We start from the raw sequence: 18,251 nt of genomic DNA, 5'->3' as shown, positions 1-18,251 counted from the left end.
TTCTTCAATCATTTGAGTTATAAAGTATAACGATATATACTGTATGTTTTCTTTTTTCCATTTTTAGGTGCGAAAGGAAAACTTTCCATTCTCTGACATATTCCCCAAAGTGCTTTGTCGTTCACCAAAAGAGGTTATGGCTTTGGCGATGAGGAGAGAGAACAACCCCGACGAGATGAGTGACATTCCCCTCATGGATGACAAATGTTTCAGGAGTGAAGTGTATCAGAGACCGTTTCAGTACCTCACACGTTTTCACAACAAAAACAATCTTGACAACTTCATTTACCATGGCGTTGAAGGGACTCATGCTGAGTGTGTTCAGATTCTGTTGATCTACTGTGGCATTGTAGATCCGTCTTGGGCAGAATTACGCAACTTTGTCTGGTTTCTTAATCTTCAGTTGCAAGACTGTGAAAATTCTGTTTTTTGCAAGTCTGAGTTCGTTGGAGACACCCTTCGAGGGTTCAAAAATTTTGTGGTTGAATTCATGATCTTGATGTCCAAAGACTTTGCAACCCCATCACTATGCATCACAGACCAGAGCCCCGGCAGGTCACAAATTGACATTAGTGGCCTTCAAGAGCAAGATTTAGCTCCATTTCTCATTAGAAAAAGGTGGGAGTCCGAGCCGCATCCATACATCTTTTTTAATGATGACCACATGTCCATGACTTTCATTGGATTTCACCTGGAGCTCAACAGCCAGAATGGGGTGGATGCCATACACCCATTGACAAGAGAAGTGATCAAGAAAAATGTCATGACGCAGGAGCTGTACACTGGATTACGGCTTCAGAGGGTACCCTTTAATAGGGACTTCGACCAGCTTTCAAGAGCCGACAAGATTGAGCAGTTGTGCAGTGTGCTCGGGATCCAGTGGCCTACAGACCCTGATGAAACATATGAACTTACCACAGATAATATTCTTAAAATGATGGCAATCCATATGAGATTTAGGTGTGGCATTCCAGTCATTGTAATTGGTGAGACAGGATGTGGCAAGACAAGGCTGGTGAAGTTCATGTGTGAACTGAGAAAGTGTGCAGCACAAGCAGAGAATATGAAACTGGTCAAGGTTCATGGAGGGACTACATCAGAGATGATCCATGAGAAAGTGAGAGAAGCAGAAACACTTGCAAAGGCCAATAAAGAGAATCATGACCTTGACACAGTTCTTTTCTTTGATGAGGCAAACACCACAGAAGCCATCAGTACCATCAAAGAGATCATTTGTGATGACACTGTGGAAGGACAGCCACTTGACTCTCAAACAGGACTAAAGATTGTTGCTGCATGCAACCCCTACAGGAAGCACACAGACAAAATGATTGAAAGGCTGGAGGAATCAGGACTGGGCTACAGGGTCAGGGCTGAGGAGACCGAGGACAAACTTGGCTTCATACCTCTCCGCCAGCTTGTGTATCGGGTTCATGCGTTACCCGCCAGCATGATTCCTCTTGTTTGGGACTTTGGGCAGCTCAGTGACTTAACAGAGGCAATGTACATTGAACAAATAGTACAAAGACAGACACAAGCTAACCTGGTTGAGAAGAGCTATGTTCCAACTATAGCTAAGGTGTTGTCATCATCACAGAAGTTCATGAGGGAGAGGAAGGATGAATGCAGCTTTGTCAGTTTGAGAGATGTTGAACGTTGCATGCAGGTGTTTGTGTGGTTTTATAAAAATCACCAAACATTTGCAGAAGAACTCAAAGCATTTCTTCAAAAGCAAAATCAAAGGGAACAAAGCAAAACACGTTTTTTGCCTGCTGATGACAGAGTGATATGGTCACTCTTGATGGCCACTGGAGTGTGTTATCAAGCCTGTTTGGAGAAAAAAGAGCCATATCTGAAGATCATCAGCCGGTTGCTACCTCGTGGCTACAACACTAAGAGAGTACTTCAAGAAATTCAGCTCATGCAGGACCTCCTTCTCAATGGTGTACCCATGGGCAAGACAATAGCCCGAAATGAGGCTTTGAAGGAAAATTTCTTCATGATGGTAATCTGCATTGAGCTCAGAATTCCCTTGTTTATTGTTGGGAAACCTGGAAGCTCTAAATCACTTTCCAAAACCCTTGTTGCCGATGCAATGCAAGGCTCAGCCTCACATTCTGAACTTTACAAGAGGCTGAAGCAGATCCATCTGGTGTCTTTCCAGTGCAGCCCTCATTCAACTCCTGAGGGGATCATCAACACATTCAAACAGTGTGCCCGCTTCCAGGAAAACAAAAACTTAGATGAATACATCTCAGTAGTCGTTCTTGATGAGATTGGATTGGCTGAAGATTCCTCAAAGATGCCACTGAAAACACTTCACCCATTACTTGAAGAGGGTTGTGTAGATGATGAGCCACAACCTCACAAAAGGGTTGGGTTCATTGGAATTTCCAACTGGGCACTGGACCCTGCGAAGATGAATCGTGGAATATTTGTATCCCGTGGGGATCCGAACCAGAAAGAGCTCATCAAAAGTGCCAAAGGGATATGTGCATCTGAAAAACCATTTCTGGAAAAGATTGACCACCTCTTTGAGCCTTTTGCAAAAGCATACATGACCATTTGCCAAGAGGGGAATGGCTTTTTTGGTCTTCGAGACTTCTACAGCCTCATTAAGATGATACTTTCCATCACTAAAGTCAGTAATGAGAAACCAACACCAGAAGAAATCACAGGAGCAATCCAGAGAAACTTCAGTGGAAAAGATAATGTGAATGTGATGGACATTTTCCGCAAAAAACTGAGAGAAGACTTAGCCAGTGTGTCCATCTCCACTGGTGATTTGATAAATCAAATCATTTCCCCAGATTGCCAAACTGATGAAAGTCGTTACCTCTTGATCCTCACAAAAAACTATTCAGGTCTGCGGATTCTGGAGCAGATATTCTTCACACGCCAAATCCATCCAGAGATCATCTTTGGCTCCAGTTTCCCAAAGGATCAGGAGTACACACAGATTTGCAGGAACATCAATCGTGTCAAGGTTTGCATGGAGACTGGACAGACAGTTGTGCTTCTAAACCTTCAGAATCTGTACGAAAGTCTGTACGATGCTCTCAACCAATACTACGTGACCCTGGGAGGTCAAAAGTATGTGGATCTTGGATTAGGAACACATCGGGTGAAATGCAGAGTTCACAGAAACTTCAGGCTCATTGTCATTGAAGAAAAAGAGGTGGTGTATGAGCAGTTCCCAATCCCACTGATCAACAGGTTGGAGAAACACTACCTCGACATCAATGCTGTTCTCAGAGATGAGGAGAAGGACATTGTCAAACAGTTACAAAGCTGGGTTGATGATTTTGTGTCACCCAGTACTCAACACAACGTGATGAAGCAATACATTCCAAGTGAGGTCTTCATTGGGTATCACTCAGACACATGTTCTTCAGTGGTACTTCAAGTGACAAAGAATGACGGAGCTGAAACAGATGCTCAGACTACTCTGGACAAAGCCAAAGCTATTCTGCTCAACTGTGCCACTCCAGACTCAGTCATTCGTCTGGAAAAATCCAAGCTGCCTGATGAGGAGAGAGAACAACTGATGAAAGAATATGTCAAAGAAGAGATGCACAGTTCTTTGGGAGACTACATTGTCTGTCACAAAAAACAAGTGGAAGAGTCCCACTTCTTCTTCACTGAGGTAATTTATTTAACAATGCTGTGATATACATTTTGAGACAAACCCCACTGATGCCTCTTGATGAGCTGGAAAAGTGAACAATATAATCAGAGGAATGGTTATCTAGTGAAAATTTTAAAGCTTGGAAGTTCTGTTACGTTGTAGGTAGTAAGTAGGCAGTTAGGTAGTTGTCAGACTAGATAATTGATAGCACGTTGAAGAAACCACTTTTTTTACATATTCAGAAGAATAAATTTCTAATGTCTGATATAGTTTTTTTTGTGAATAACGCAATATGAGATTTTATTGTGTGAAAATAGAACAAGATTAGCAAAGCTATGAGATATATAGAGAGTATATATCTTTGTCTACATCGGGGCACTAGAATTGACAAAAACAAAAGTTCCTTGCAGCAGTTTTATATGTAATAGTGCATATTAAATCATTTTAAGTTTTGTGTAAAGTCCTACCAGTTTTAGGGGGGATTGGTAATAGGAAAAAAAGAGAATGTAAAAAAAACTGTTGCATTCAAATCTTAAGTCCTCTAAGTGCAGAAAAGCATTAAAAATTGAAGCATATAACAATTCATCAGTAATTTGGAAGGGTTCTTTCAATAGTGCCAGAGGATAATAAACGTTAAATACGCTGCTCAACATTTTGTAATTTGTTCTTTTGCTTTGTTTTAAAGGTCACAACATTTTCCAGGCTTCTGACTGCAGCAGACACACAAAAACTACAAGAAAAGATAAAGCTTGACAACATCCATCTGCTATCACTGCAGCAGTTTGACACCGAGTACTCTTTCCTCAAGAAAATCAGGTGTGTGACTAGGTTAGGATAACCACGTTCCATCTTATGAGGTGTTTATTCCAGTCTAATGAAAAAATGTCCCTTACTCACATCTTTGAGCTCAGGTTTTTGAAAATTCTGTCATTACTTTTGTGTTACAGATAACACTACTATAGGCAAAATAAGGGCTAATATAACTGTAAACAAACTACTCTTTTCATTTACGTGTAAATTTCTGTGATTTTAGGGAATGCCTTGGCTTAACACCTGGAGACACAGTGCTGATTATCCAGACAGACTATGAGGAAGACGCTCGCAAGAAGAATGTGTTTTCCTCAGCCAAGTGAGTTTGAGCACTGATCATTACAATATTTTCTAAAATCTTTTTCTTCAACATAAATGCAAGTTCTGACACTTTTGCACTCCTCTTTCTCTGATTTTGGAATTCAAAGGTATGCATGCATCAATGAAATAAACAAGTGTGCCACAGCCGACAATGCAAAGCCACTTGTGTACTTCGTTACCAAACTCCCTCGGATTGAGGGTGGGACCTCATTTGTCGGGTTCCAAGGAGGTAAGTCTTACTCTGGCATACTAGTTTTCATGCCAAGTATTCTGCATTCTGCAACAAAACACTATCATTGAACAACAGCAGTCATAGTAATTGACAACTATTTGTATGGCACCTTTCACTTATAAAATAAAGGACACAGTGCAATACATCATGTAGGAATATAACCACACCAAATTTTAGAGCAAAATTAAGACTCAATATGTCTTTATTCATCTGGCTTTCTTCAGGTCCTTGGAGGTCTGTGCACATTGATGATCTCAGACGATCAAATGAGTTTATGGCTGATGTTTATTCTCTGAAAAAACTTTGCATGAGTGAGATTTTTGGAGATCCAGCTAAAGGTAATTATTTTTTTCCCCAAGAATGTAAATGTGATTTTTTTTAAACATATTAGATACTAGCTAAATAGATAGAATAACCTTTAATTTTCTGTCTCTTCAAGCAATGGAAACACAAGACTATGCTGGTGTGCCACAAATGATGAATGATGAACCGAATGATGAAACCGCTGTAAGTGTAATTGACTTTCTTTTTCTTTAAAAGTTTGGTATTAATAAAAATGTTTTGATATTTTGTCTTTTTTAGCTAATAATTAGAGGGCCAGTCAGAGATTGGACTTGTTTCCTGTGTTTACTCAACTCAGGCAGCTGCAGCTATTTTTAAAGTATCTAAAACCCTTTTATAACATTTGAAATAATTATTTGTACTCCTAGTCCCCTGGCTGTGATAATGTTGATCTGCAGTTATACTACTGTGCCAGCAACATCAAATGTGTGTGAAGTTCTTAAAATTCACGTCGTCTGTGTTGTTTTTTGGTGACAGTTTGTATTGCTCCTCCCTAAAAGAGCTTGCAGAGACCTAGCGCACAGCCTTCATTTGAGTTTCTCTACTGGACACATCACCTTTGGCCAGTGGTTTTGAGTCACATTGAAACTTGCTTTGCAATAAAAATACCTCCTTTTATAGCTAAATGTATGAGACCACATGTTGTTAATTCCACTTGATAGACAACCAAAAAATATATATATTTATCAGTGTTCAAGCACGTTTTTAACAATCACTTAGTTGTTATATGATTAATTGTCCCACTCCAGGTCTTTGGGGAGTCTTTGCCTTAAGTGTAGGAGTTTAACTATCTTGGGGTCTTGTTCATGAGTCAGGATAAGACGAAACAAGAGAATGACAGACGGATTGGGGTGCTGTCAGCAGTGATGCGGATGCAATATTGGTTCGTTGTGGTGAAGAGAGAGATGAGCCAGAAGGCATGGCTGTCAATTTGCTGGTTAACTGATGTTCTAACAGTCACTTATGGTCACAAACTGTGTCCGAAAGGACAAGATCGCGAATACAAGCGGCTGAAATGTGCTGAAAGGGTGTATGGGCTCAGCCTTAGAGTTAGGGTAGAAAACTCAGACATCTGGGAGGGGCTTGGAGTAGAGCTGCTGCTTCTTCTTATTGAGAGGAGCCAGATGAGATGGTTTGGGCATCTAGTGAGGTGGTCTCCCAGGTGTCCCCTTGGTAGGTGTTTCTGACATGCCCAGCTGGGAGGAGACCCCGCAGTAGACCTGGGACTTAATGGAGAGATTATATCTATCAGCTGGCCTGGCAACGTCTCAGTATCTGGCTGGGAGCTGGCTGGGGACAGGGGCCACTGGTTTTTGCCGATGACATTGCTGCCCCCACGACCCACACCCGGTTAGGTGGATGATTAATTGTTTCAGGGATGACTTTAGGGATCTGACTTTATTCCACATTTGTTTAAAAAATATATACCCAAGCTTTAAAAGAAGCATTGATCATTTTTATAAATATTAAAAACATACGGTCATTTGGACTCCGAATTTTATGTCTTTCATGTACCATCCATTTCTACATTCGGTTATTCATTGAATAACTAAAAATTACCGTCAGAGTACTTAAATACTAGCCTGAGAGGTTTTCACCAACATACTTTGAACACTGTTTAAGGATTTACTCAAAGGACAGTTTTCCTTTTTTGTGTACATGCTTACCTGCTTTTTATTTTATGTAATTTAATGAAAGTTATTTGCATTTTTGCAGGTGTCGGAAGATTTGTTTGATGTAACAAATCTGTTGAGGAGCTGTGTACAGAGTGCAGTGAGCATGCTAAGAGATGCAGCAGACAGTGCAGAGCTCAGCACAAAACGAGTGGAGATTCTGCTCACGCTTCTGGATGAATGTCAGACTCAAGGTTTGAATATTTAGACACTTTTTTTTGTATCATCCCAACATTATACACATGTACTCTATGAGCCATGAAATATTATCTAATCTAAAGAGAGTTAAAAAGTCATGACTTTTGTTTTGAAGGTTTGTTCGCAAACATTATGAGGAGGCGTATCCACTCACTGTTAGAGGACTACGAGGCCGACATTCCTAGTCCAAAGAACTGGGTTCTAAGAGAGGCTTCTAATGTCAGTGCTCTTCAAGAGGGTGGAACATTCCTGTAGGTCATTTCTTGACATTTTTTTATGCAACAGCCTGGGTTATGTTTTTCTTTGGCATGTTGTAAAAAAATAATATTCCAACCTTTCCTTATTGAAAAAAAAAGGAATAAAGCTTTGTGACTTTTCCCACAGACACACACTATGGAGGAAAATACAAACAGTTGTCACTCCACTGCTTGCTAACTTGATCTCAGTCATCGACAGAGATTGCAATTTGGAACTTCTTCTGAACGGATGTGATGAGATCAAAAACCTATGGCTTGAGATTTTTGGGAGCAAAGAGATGCTCCTTGTACCATATGTGAGGGTTGAAAGCAAGTGAGTAACTGTTAATCAGGGTAACGTAAGATCTCAGAAACAAAAACCCCTTTTTTGGCATTTGTTCATATTTTGGGTCTTCATGCTAAAAGTGATTGTAATGATATACTATTGATGCTTTCTTTTTTGTTTTGAGTGTGTTTCTTACATCTCTAAAGATTTTGAACAGAGACTTTAGAAAAAAAAACAAATCCTCATTTTTCATGGTTGTTTGAGTTGAGGAAAATGCAGTCAATTAAATATAACAGCCTAGAAAATCATTAATGTGATTATTTTGTTATTCAAAATTATTTTATTCATCTTCTCATTTTGACTTTCATGCGGTTCCAGTGTCCTTATAGTTCAGAGCCATTCCACACACGGCAGCACCATGCGCTGCTGTTTGCCCTTCAGTTGGTGGATCAAAGACTTCCTGGATGGGCTGGTGATGCAAACATCCAGACATGAAAGTAAATATTAAACCAAGTCACTCATTTAAATGCCTCCTAAAGTGGGTTTTTCTGTACATTCATATGGTATCCTTGACACATGTCTTGTTGTGATTGAATCCTTACACAAGCGGATTTCTCTACTTTACTTTGTAGAACTTTCTCTGGGTCAGATGAAAGAGCTGTACCTGAACACTCCACTCGGAAGGTACATAAATGAGAATGTCACCAAAACAATGGAGAAAGAAATCTTCCAACGGTACCTGCAGGACTTTGTTTCCATGACTTTCAAAGTGGCATCTGATGAAGAGTTACAGGTAAGGTCAAATAAAACGTTTATTGACTGCATTTATGTCATTTTGCTGTCTCAAAGCAATTTTCTTGAAATGATTTATCTACTGATCTACAGCATAACTCACGTTTTTCGTATACTCAGCAAGTAAAGCGTTTTTTATCTGCCTGGGTTTCTTCTCAGCTAATGTGTCAGGCTCTGACCAGCTGTGTTGATGAAGTCAGGAGACAAAAAAGAGATGAAGATGAGCTTTCTCTTCCTCTTGTGCACATTGCCTACCATTTCTTCCAAAGCCGTCTTCAGAACTTGTCACACATGTTAGCTCTTCAGCCTGATGTTGTGACTCCATTAAAAAGAAACCAGCACACAAGAAACTGTCCAGAGATGGTAAACACATTCCTTAACTACAGCAACTTTTTTGACTGTTTGCTTTCTGCAAGAATAATGTTAACCCACTGACAACTTTATAAACCTTAAGTTGATCAAAATACCAAATCACTGCCAAACTGTTTTTCTGTTCCTCTAGGTTCTGGATGTGCATGCTGCCCAGGCATGTGTTGAATGTCTGGAGTCTCCTAAACTTGAGGCTGATGCTCTCTGCCAGGATTGGCTAAGGCAGGTAAAGAGACTACAAGCCTCTTTGGAGATGATTTGCTCTCAACATCACGCTAGACAGTATGGAGAAAGATGCAAAGAAATACTGCAAAATGTCAGGTAAGATGTCTATGGGTGGGAATATGATTTAATATTCAAGAAAATAGCATGAATCTGCACTTTTCTTTTTGTTTGGAAACTTATCTTACAAGCAGATAAAGAAACACTTATTGATTGTTTTTTATTTGTCAAACAATTGTCGGAGGGACTGGGGACTGACATGCAGGAAAGAGGGTGCAGGTTATAATCACTTGTCCCAAGTGTTCATACAGAAGGGTTTCAGTCATCTCTCAAATGAGAAGAATGCATTTAAGCTTACTTCTGATGGTTGTTTTATCAAAGGCTTTCGTGAAATTAAGTATCAGTCTTTTCAAACTCTTTAAGCCATTTCAAATTGCAAATCTCATGTGGGGGTTATCACTCAAACTGTCGTTTTGTGTGCACTATTTCCACCAAAAAAAGTAATGAAATATCCTTACTTACACGAAGACTAACCTGTGTGTGCATGGGTGATCAATAACAATAATAATGATCTTCATATGTTTCATAGCAATGGCTGGAAGCGTATTCACATTATGTCGCTGTTTGTGGAACACATGCTGCTGGGATTCCCTAATGCCGAGGATCAGCTCAGGAATCTGGTCCAGAATCGCATCCAAATTTTGAGCAGAGTGAGTAAAATATAATGACTGATTAGTGCTATGAAAAAAATGGACAAGGAGGACAGCTAACATATCAAATGCAGAGGCTTCTCTGAACCATCTACTATTTGTGTCCAATGTTCGTTTTCCTTCTGTTGGTTGTCACCTTGTGTTGTATTTAAAGCAAACTACAACCAACTAAAGTGCAACTAAAACACGTTGATTTTGACCGATGTCTTAGGTTTTGGAGCACAATGCAGATGTTAAGTCAGTGAGTGCATTTAAAGCTGTAATTGAAGTGCTCAAGTCCTCCAAGCAGGCAGCAAGTAACCAGATTTTCAAGTAAGTGCTTGTTAATTTGACAGTTCAGTTCCACTTAATTTTAAAGAAGTTGTAAAGAATGTTTTTGCAAATCTACGTTGAATCTTTTCATTGGTTTTATCTTCAAGGTTTGGACCTGAGTGTAGGGTGTGTGTGAGAGAGCCTCAGGACCCTGTAGAGCTGCCATGCCATCACATCCTTTGCTTGACATGTGCCAGGCAAAGTCTTGAAGCAGGACAGGCTTCCTGCCCCACCTGCAGACAGGAGTTATCAGATAACTTTCAGCCACATGTCTCTGAGGACATCAGGTACATTTCCGACAAGTTTAACATTTCACATCTGTAAAAACTTAAGGTATAATTTATTCCTCATAAGATCAGGAATGGAAAAGAGGCCAGAAAGATCATAGGATTAAACTTTTATTTTTCAAGGCTTTATATCATGACATGTTTTGCTTGTGTTTATGAGTTAACTCTTCTCACAAAGAATTGTAATTTAAAAGTTTTTGCGTGCAGTTTGAGTAAGAGGTGCACTTGGCTTTTCTGCAGTCCATACAAACACGTCTTGGTGGCTCTGGTAACATGGTTTCAGTAAATAATATCAATTAGAAGTCTGGTTCAAAGAAATATAGAAAAGTACCAGAGGGTTCATTTTATGGAGCTAAGCATAGTTGAACTAGAAAACTTAAACTCTGATTTAATTCAGTTGCTTAACATTTTAAATTTCTTCATTGCTTTGGATTTTTGTGCAGGAGGTCTGTCAAGAGAAATGCTGATTTCAGGCGGCGTTGCAATGGTTTCTTCATCGATTTGCTTTCAACGGTGTGCTTCAAGGACAATGTTCCCCCAAACAGAGGCGTCATCAATAACCTGTTGTCCTATCTCACGATTGAGACAGGTAACCTCGACTGTAAAGTTGCATAAAAAAAGAAGTATGACTAATATTGGAGAATAAAGGCACCAATTTATATTAGTTGGTTCTTAGACAAGATTAAAAGTCCTTGTATGTTATTAACATTAGCTCTTCTTTTTAATCCAGAAAACAGCCAGATTCAAACTAAAGATTTGTCCCCTTTTGATGAGTCCCCTGACAAAAACCCAGTTGTGCGATCTGTGATCCTCAAGCTGCTGCTAAAATTCAGGTAGGTGTAGTGATGATGACACTGTGGTCATAAGAATCTGTCCTCCGGGTGCAGCTCAGTCAAGAACAGCATGGAAGTTTTTTTAAAGCATTAGGTTGTGAGAAATTCATGCCTAATTAAACTCGTGCAAATCTTCATAATGCTGCAAACTTGTTCTGAGCTGATATTCCGTACTTTGAGTATAATAAGCTAAAATATGTTTCAGCTTTAAAGATGTTGAGGAGTATTTGCAGCAGCATTTGACATCTGTTGAAGACAGCAGATTTGTGGATGAGGAAGATAAAGCAGAGCTTTACGCCCTGTACATCAACTGCTTGGAGGTAAAACATCTTTCAAAGAATTACTGAAATTTGTTGTGATTAATTTAAATTTCATAGACATTTACCAATACAGAAGTGAAAAAAGATTTTTATGAAGTCAAACATTTGAGTAGAATTAAGAACAACTCCAGATGTAGGCAGCTTCTCTGTCATTTTACATGAGCCTGTATTGGATTGAAAACTGATCCAACAAAAGGTAAGCTAAGAAGAAACTATTGTTTGGGATGATTAAGATTAAATATTTATGTTACACTACATAAATGTGTGGTAGTTCCATAATGAATGAACTTTCTGAATCAGAGCAGGCTGCAGCAGTTTCAAAACAACCATGTAAACAGAGACAGAGTCCATCTTTGCCTGGTTCTTCATGTCTTTAGCAGGTTATATGTCCTAACAGCAGGTTAAGGAGTTAAGCTTAAGATGTGATTGTTTATGGCTTACTTGAGCCTTGTATTTATGCTTAGGTACAGAAAATATGAGAAAACTGTGCACAACATTTATGCAAAGCTAGACTAAACTTTATCTTGTAGCAGATTTTTTCATTAGAGGTCCAGTGTTAGCTTGATAGCAAACATTTGATTATCACTATCCCGCAATATCCAAGTAGGACTATCAAGGTGTAGAGAAGCAAACACGGAATCTGTACTCTGAAAGTTGTACTGAAAGTTCGACTGTTTTGCTCATTGTTGAGGAGCTCAGTTCAATTAACTGTCAATCAATGCTTCTTTGACACTGTCTTTGCAGGACTCCATGTGGGAGAAAATGCCTCAAGAAGGCAACAACACTGGAGAGCTGATACCATTTAACAAAGATGAAACACAGTTTTTGCATCACTTTTTATCTGATGTCACACCTGTGCCAGAAAAAGTTTCCGTTCAGTATCTGCAGAATATTGCAAGATTGCGTCTGTGCCTCAGCTTGGCTGCACAGCTCATCAGTGGCAATGTGTTGGGTAAGGTTTAACATCTCTATTTTTGACAGTTGAAGCTTGCAAAGATTGAAGCATATTTAACTACACTGTACTGTTGCAGACAATGAATCTGTGGATGGAGCAGGAGATTTCATGAACATGGTGATCAAGCTCTGTGAGGAGGGTGGGAATGATTGGTACCGAGTTTACCTGATCCGCAAGCTCAGTGAATGTCAGGGTGTGGAGTTTGTTCAGACACTGGTGAAACAACAAGAGTTCAGCTGGCTTTTCCCTGCAGAGATACATCAACAGGTGCATCAAAGAATTTATCAAAAAACATCTACAACTTACAAAAATAGTTCTTTATCACATTTAGTCCTGAAGCCCTTTGGTGTGGTGTATTGTTTGATACATGTTGTTTTTGTAACTTCCTTCCTGGTGTGAACAGAATGAAGATGGGGGACAGATGGATCAGTATCTTGTGTATGGGGAGGAATACAAAGTGGTGAGGGATGCAGTTGCAAAAGCAGCAGTGGATGGTGATGTGGAGCAAATAGAAGAAGTCTGTGAGGTATTTGAAACTTCAAACTTTTAACTGCTACAAGTAATTACCTATGAACTTTCTTTCATGTAACTAACTGTTTTGTTTTATGTTTTTTTTTTACATGAAAAAAATGTTTATTGTTTTTCAACCTGCAGTTCTTTTGAGTAGTTTACCCAAATACTGTTTTTTTTATGGTAATCAAATGAATATCACCTGGTTTCATTCCGTCAGAACAGAGGTAATACCCAACATACCTGTCAGTCTTTCCCTTTACTGCACGCCTCTGTTGTCTTGCTGTTGTTCACAATATGACCAGTTCCTCCTCCAGTTTGAATGTTAGCTTCTTAGTTTTTAATTTTTGTTTATTTCCACTGATTTAGAGATGCACTGCGCCACCAAGGAATCGAACACTGTTCATCCTCCTGGCACTTTTCCGTGAGGTTATAACTCTGTACAGGTCTGCAAATACAGGTCTCCACCCAACCCCTGAGGTATGATGAGAAAAGTCTTTAGAAAACCCTACAACCAAAAGCATCTTACTGTTGTATCTATTATTCAAATCAAAGCTTTATCAAAATGTAGTCATCATTAATGTTTTATTCTAAACATGTAAGAAACTTATACCACAGGAATTCGGGCAAAAGAATAAAATGTGGATAATCTTAGATAGACTGGAAAAAAAATCTGTTTGGACAGCTTTTTTGAAAAGCAAAATAAAAAACTTTGAGAAAAGAAACATTCAGCAGATATGTTAAACTCAAGTTGCTTCATAGTAATATATTTAAAACTGTGCTTATTGCCACTTTATATTGTCCTTCATTCATTTCTGCAGCAATGTGAAAGATTTGAAGAGCTCATCCAGGGCTCAAGATATCTGCATCAGAGGGAGGTGAGACAGTTTGCCTCGGCCTTGGTTCACAACAGATTGGGAGCCCTGGCTTTGAACCCCGGTCGCACAGACCTCGCTGTTGTTGAGCTGACTGTTCACATGGCGTCAGTGCTGCTCACCGGGACCCAACCCCTGATGATGCCACTCAAGCAGCTTGGTCTGTCTCCTGAAAATATGCAGGTAAACCAAGTTTTATCTAGTTTCTGCTTTAAGTTAATCAAAAGCTCTATTTTTTTCTCATGTTTAAGCTTTTCCTCATAATTTGTTTGGAGTGTTAAAAAAAAATTTCAAAACAGAGCTTCATGTTACATAGTGTGTATGTTTTTTGTTAGTTTTAAGGACAGACTTATAACTCTGCCTCAACAGAGGCAAAAGAAATATAATTTCAGATGTTGAACAGAAAACGTTTTTTGAATCTAAATTCAGTATATATGAATTTTGTTTATTTACTTGACCTCTATTTTACTCGCCAAAAATTTTTGAGAGCCATTTCTCATTTACAACCATACAAATGTTAACTACAGAGACGAATAGACATATAAACACAGTGTTACTACAATAACATAGAACAAAAGTGTTAGTTCAAAGTGATCAGCAGGAGCAATGGTCGACTATAATCTGCTGAAGTTTAAGCTAGAAGGTGGAGAGTGGAGTCAAAGCTAAAAGTTTGAGGGTGTTCTGTGAGATATTTCAGTCGTTAGTCGATTTATAAACAGTTTTGAAGGTAACTAAGAAGTTTCATGTTAATTTCATTCTAACATGCATTTTTTTTTTTTACCTGACAGACGGCATTTATACCCACAATGCCTGATGACATGTTGGCTGTTGCCCAGACAGCCATACAGCAAGTCTATGGGGCTCTCACTTGGTATGGTAAGTATTATAAAATTGTTGTGTATCAGTCACTGCAATAAAATGTGATTTTTGTGTCTTTATTACCTCATTATTTTAGGTAGATTTTATTTTGTGTAAAATGAGGATTAAATTTGGGATAAAATATTTTGCTCTTGGTTTTTAATTTACATATTTGTTAGATCATAGAGTATGCATGTAGAATCTATGACTATTTTTAAAGTAAAGCATAATATATGGTAACTTGCATTGTTTTCCATGGACCCCATTTGCAACACCTTGATGAGGTTTTGACCAATGAAAATCAAGTATTTAACACAGCAGTTCAGGTGATTGAAGTCTCTTTTCTTTTCTTTTTTTTTTTTAGTGTGTCCAAATAATCATCCATGCTTTGTTGATGAGGTGAGCAATTTTTGTATCTTATCAAGTCCAAGTCATTCATTTTTTACACCAATATGACACACCATGTATTGATAATAGATAGAAGGATAAATGCACAATCTGAGGTAACTGTAATGATTTCTGTTGTGTTTCACTGTAGTGTGGCCTGCCCATGCAAAAGGGCACATGTCCAGACTGTGGCCTTGAGGTTGGGGGAGAAAATCATGCAGCTCTTCCTGGATTCAGACCAATTCAGCTGCAGCAGTAAGTTCCATCATTTATCAAGCTGCAACCATGAACTGAAATGAGCTTTAATGTAATAGTTAAGCCAAAGTGTTAATTTCCACAGTATTTAGTAATGCCTTTCAAAACTATGTGTGTGATAATCATGCACACAGAATTTAAACAAATCCCAAACTTATGATTGACTGTCTGATGATCAGAGACCAAACAATGCGTGGCCACATCCTGGGGGATCCTGAGCGGAGAAACGACCCCAAAGCCCTGGACACCAAGAACATGTCTCTGGCTCCCTTCACTCTTGTCAGGCTGGTTACTCATTTGGCCATGCTCCTGGGAGCCTCAGAGAAACCTCAGGTGAGCAGATGAAATTTTTAAATTTTTGAAATATTTCCTCTCAAGTATGTACATCCACTGTTAGTGTGTGGTGGCACCGACTGAGCTGGTGTAGGTAACACTCTTGAATTTAGCTGACACTGGTAAAATTCAGTACAGATCATTGTTTCTCTTTGCACTCTTGCTTATTAGTTTTTCCAGAACATCATCCAGCCAGCTGTGGAGGATTCCTATAAGTTTCTCAGCCTGCACATATTAAAGGATATAGAGCAGCTGTCACAGACACTGGGAAGAGGAGCTGACATCACGATAACAACCGTCCACCTGGTGCTCAGATCACTACAAAAGCTGTTGCAGTCCACTCACAGTAAGCCTAACTATTTCAAATAACTATTTTCTTCATTTCTTCAAATACTTTTAGGCCAACTGTTTTGTTTTTTGTTGTGATTTGTAGTGATTTGTTGAATTTTATTTGTGTTAAACATATCTGTTACTTCATAACTGATGGAGCTCTTTGTATTTATTGTCAGCCGCTACATTCTGAACTATTTATTCACACATTTAACACCTCATTTTACACCTTTTTTATTTTTTATATTTCCAGGTCATGGATTACAAAATAATAGAATTTAAAATAACACTTTATTAATTCTTGCTTATGTTCGACATACACAGTAAATGCTTTAAATTTGTTAATTGTAGCTTCATTAAGTAATTTGTGCTATTTTTAACACAATGGTGGACAATAACGAGGCATCTGATGTTTTTACATTAAACTTTCTGCTTGACTTTGACTAGCTGATACCGATCCTTACTTGAGAACTAAAGCATCCAGAAACAACTGGGAAACTACAGTGGCTGCAGACATAATGACACCTCATTTGAGGGTAACACCTTTGACTTTTGTTTATTCATTTATTTGTGCTTTTGGTCATTTTATTCTCCCCAGGGAAGCTTATACGGTTTTAAATTCCAATACTTATGCTGCCTTTTAATACTCTAATACTTCATTTTCTAATATTCATATTATTAACTGTATTAACTTACAAACCATACAACGAATATTTTGTGTCCAGGATCTAGATGGGCTCCTGGAGGAAGCCAAGGAGAGCATCAGAACTGACTCCCGTGTTTCATCCAACTTCATCATGAGGACGGCTTTCAGTGATGACTGCTCCTTCTTGACCTCATTGGCACAGGGTTCTCAAGTCCACAGCTCAGCTGTTTGGAGCTGCAGAGAGAAGCTGTCATTGCTCAGCCTCATACACATTGTGGAGCAGCATGACCTAAAGGAAGAGCTTCCTCTTCTGTGGAGGTTCCTGCAGAAGGTCAGTTTTGTGAAGTATTAGCTTTGCGACAACTTGGCTTTAGAGTCTCTACATTTTATCCTGCTTTTTTTCAGGAAGTCTCGATAACCTCCAGCCAGATTATTGTGAAATACTTGTAAATATCTTTTCCAAAGTGTAGTTTGTCATTGTAATGTGACCTCCTGACCTTTGTCAATGTCCACAATGAAGCGATATTGTGCCCATTTTTAGGCTTTCTTGTCTTGGCTTGAAAATAATTTATGGTTAAAACAATTCCTACCTCATACATAAGTCCTAAAATTGTAGCCTCTGTCTGAAACATTTACTTTAAATTCTGTCTATTCAGGGCTTTTCCTTAACATTCCAGATCTCAGCATTCAGGAAGCCTCTTCTGTCGTTGTCACGCCAAAAAAAGTTGTTTCTCTTTTTAAAAGGACACAATTGCTCTTTTAAAGAGATTCACCAACTGATGATGTTGGGCTTTGAGAAAATCACGTGTTGATCTTGCTGACTTATCTTTAGTTCATCAAAACAGACTCGTCTGGGATTAATCCAACTCCCATTTCCCACACAGTCTGAAATTGCCCACGATCAACAATGACAGCATTGATTATTGATTGTTTTTTTTTGCTTAGGAGAGAGAGTTTCAGCAGATAAAGTATCTTCCAGACATCCTTATGCTGCAGAGAGTCTTGGTGAGAACGTTTCAGAATGCATCAGATCAAGTTGTTGGCTCTATAAGAGATTTCATCGACAAGCAAAAAGGTAACGCTCGAACATCTGTTCATAATACCTACACCTTGTTTATTCTTAGAACTTTAATTAACCAACTCTTCAAACAACATCTCCAATATCTTGGTTTCATTCTGTATGGCAGATATGGATATGCAATATTAAAAAGTAAGATTTTGGAAAGCATTGACTAAAGTTTCTGAATTGGAAGTCATAAGTTTGACTAAAACTAAGATTTTTGACTGAATCTGTGAAGTGCTGGCCAAAGTCATTTACCAATGTTCCAAAGAAGTGTAGGTGAAGAATCAGAAAACATGGATGTGTGTGTCATTTTACAAACACATGGTCTTCTTTTATTTCATGACACTAAAACTTCTAACTACTTCCGAATTATCTTGTTTCAGATTCAAGGACATGGTTTGAGAAAAAAATTGACACCTTCCTGAAAACCTGGAATCTGCTCAGAAAGTCAGTAACAAGCAGTAAGTA

At 38.7% G+C, this 18,251-nt stretch overlaps 1 protein-coding gene across 1 annotated transcript in view; it reads left to right on the top strand.

The window, feature by feature from the left end:
* LOC141789178 (E3 ubiquitin-protein ligase rnf213-alpha-like) overlaps positions 1 to 18,251 on the top strand; it is a 40,715-nt gene that overhangs the window by 19,162 nt on the left and 3,302 nt on the right. The window contains exons 28-60 of the mRNA XM_074668513.1: positions 68 to 3,646; positions 4,314 to 4,444; positions 4,662 to 4,757; positions 4,867 to 4,988; positions 5,216 to 5,329; positions 5,431 to 5,498; positions 7,050 to 7,200; positions 7,320 to 7,455; positions 7,589 to 7,774; positions 8,105 to 8,223; positions 8,359 to 8,519; positions 8,678 to 8,881; positions 9,021 to 9,208; positions 9,699 to 9,819; positions 10,031 to 10,131; positions 10,239 to 10,418; positions 10,862 to 11,007; positions 11,149 to 11,251; positions 11,457 to 11,571; positions 12,316 to 12,523; positions 12,603 to 12,793; positions 12,930 to 13,052; positions 13,406 to 13,516; positions 13,858 to 14,094; positions 14,700 to 14,787; positions 15,134 to 15,168; positions 15,308 to 15,411; positions 15,591 to 15,744; positions 15,916 to 16,090; positions 16,522 to 16,610; positions 16,800 to 17,051; positions 17,666 to 17,795; positions 18,167 to 18,244. Of these exons, the coding sequence (XP_074524614.1) occupies positions 68 to 3,646; positions 4,314 to 4,444; positions 4,662 to 4,757; positions 4,867 to 4,988; positions 5,216 to 5,329; positions 5,431 to 5,498; positions 7,050 to 7,200; positions 7,320 to 7,455; positions 7,589 to 7,774; positions 8,105 to 8,223; positions 8,359 to 8,519; positions 8,678 to 8,881; positions 9,021 to 9,208; positions 9,699 to 9,819; positions 10,031 to 10,131; positions 10,239 to 10,418; positions 10,862 to 11,007; positions 11,149 to 11,251; positions 11,457 to 11,571; positions 12,316 to 12,523; positions 12,603 to 12,793; positions 12,930 to 13,052; positions 13,406 to 13,516; positions 13,858 to 14,094; positions 14,700 to 14,787; positions 15,134 to 15,168; positions 15,308 to 15,411; positions 15,591 to 15,744; positions 15,916 to 16,090; positions 16,522 to 16,610; positions 16,800 to 17,051; positions 17,666 to 17,795; positions 18,167 to 18,244 (7,996 nt within the window). The remainder of the gene's footprint in view (positions 1 to 67; positions 3,647 to 4,313; positions 4,445 to 4,661; positions 4,758 to 4,866; positions 4,989 to 5,215; positions 5,330 to 5,430; positions 5,499 to 7,049; positions 7,201 to 7,319; positions 7,456 to 7,588; positions 7,775 to 8,104; positions 8,224 to 8,358; positions 8,520 to 8,677; positions 8,882 to 9,020; positions 9,209 to 9,698; positions 9,820 to 10,030; positions 10,132 to 10,238; positions 10,419 to 10,861; positions 11,008 to 11,148; positions 11,252 to 11,456; positions 11,572 to 12,315; positions 12,524 to 12,602; positions 12,794 to 12,929; positions 13,053 to 13,405; positions 13,517 to 13,857; positions 14,095 to 14,699; positions 14,788 to 15,133; positions 15,169 to 15,307; positions 15,412 to 15,590; positions 15,745 to 15,915; positions 16,091 to 16,521; positions 16,611 to 16,799; positions 17,052 to 17,665; positions 17,796 to 18,166; positions 18,245 to 18,251) is intronic.

Source organism: Halichoeres trimaculatus, unplaced genomic scaffold (assembly GCF_033239565.1).
Source record: "Halichoeres trimaculatus isolate MK-OKI-2021-1 unplaced genomic scaffold, fHalTri1.1 fHalTri1_scaffold_4, whole genome shotgun sequence".
NCBI classification, from domain to species: domain Eukaryota; kingdom Metazoa; phylum Chordata; class Actinopteri; order Labriformes; family Labridae; genus Halichoeres; species Halichoeres trimaculatus.
This window is presented reverse-complemented; position numbering and strand designations above follow the sequence as displayed.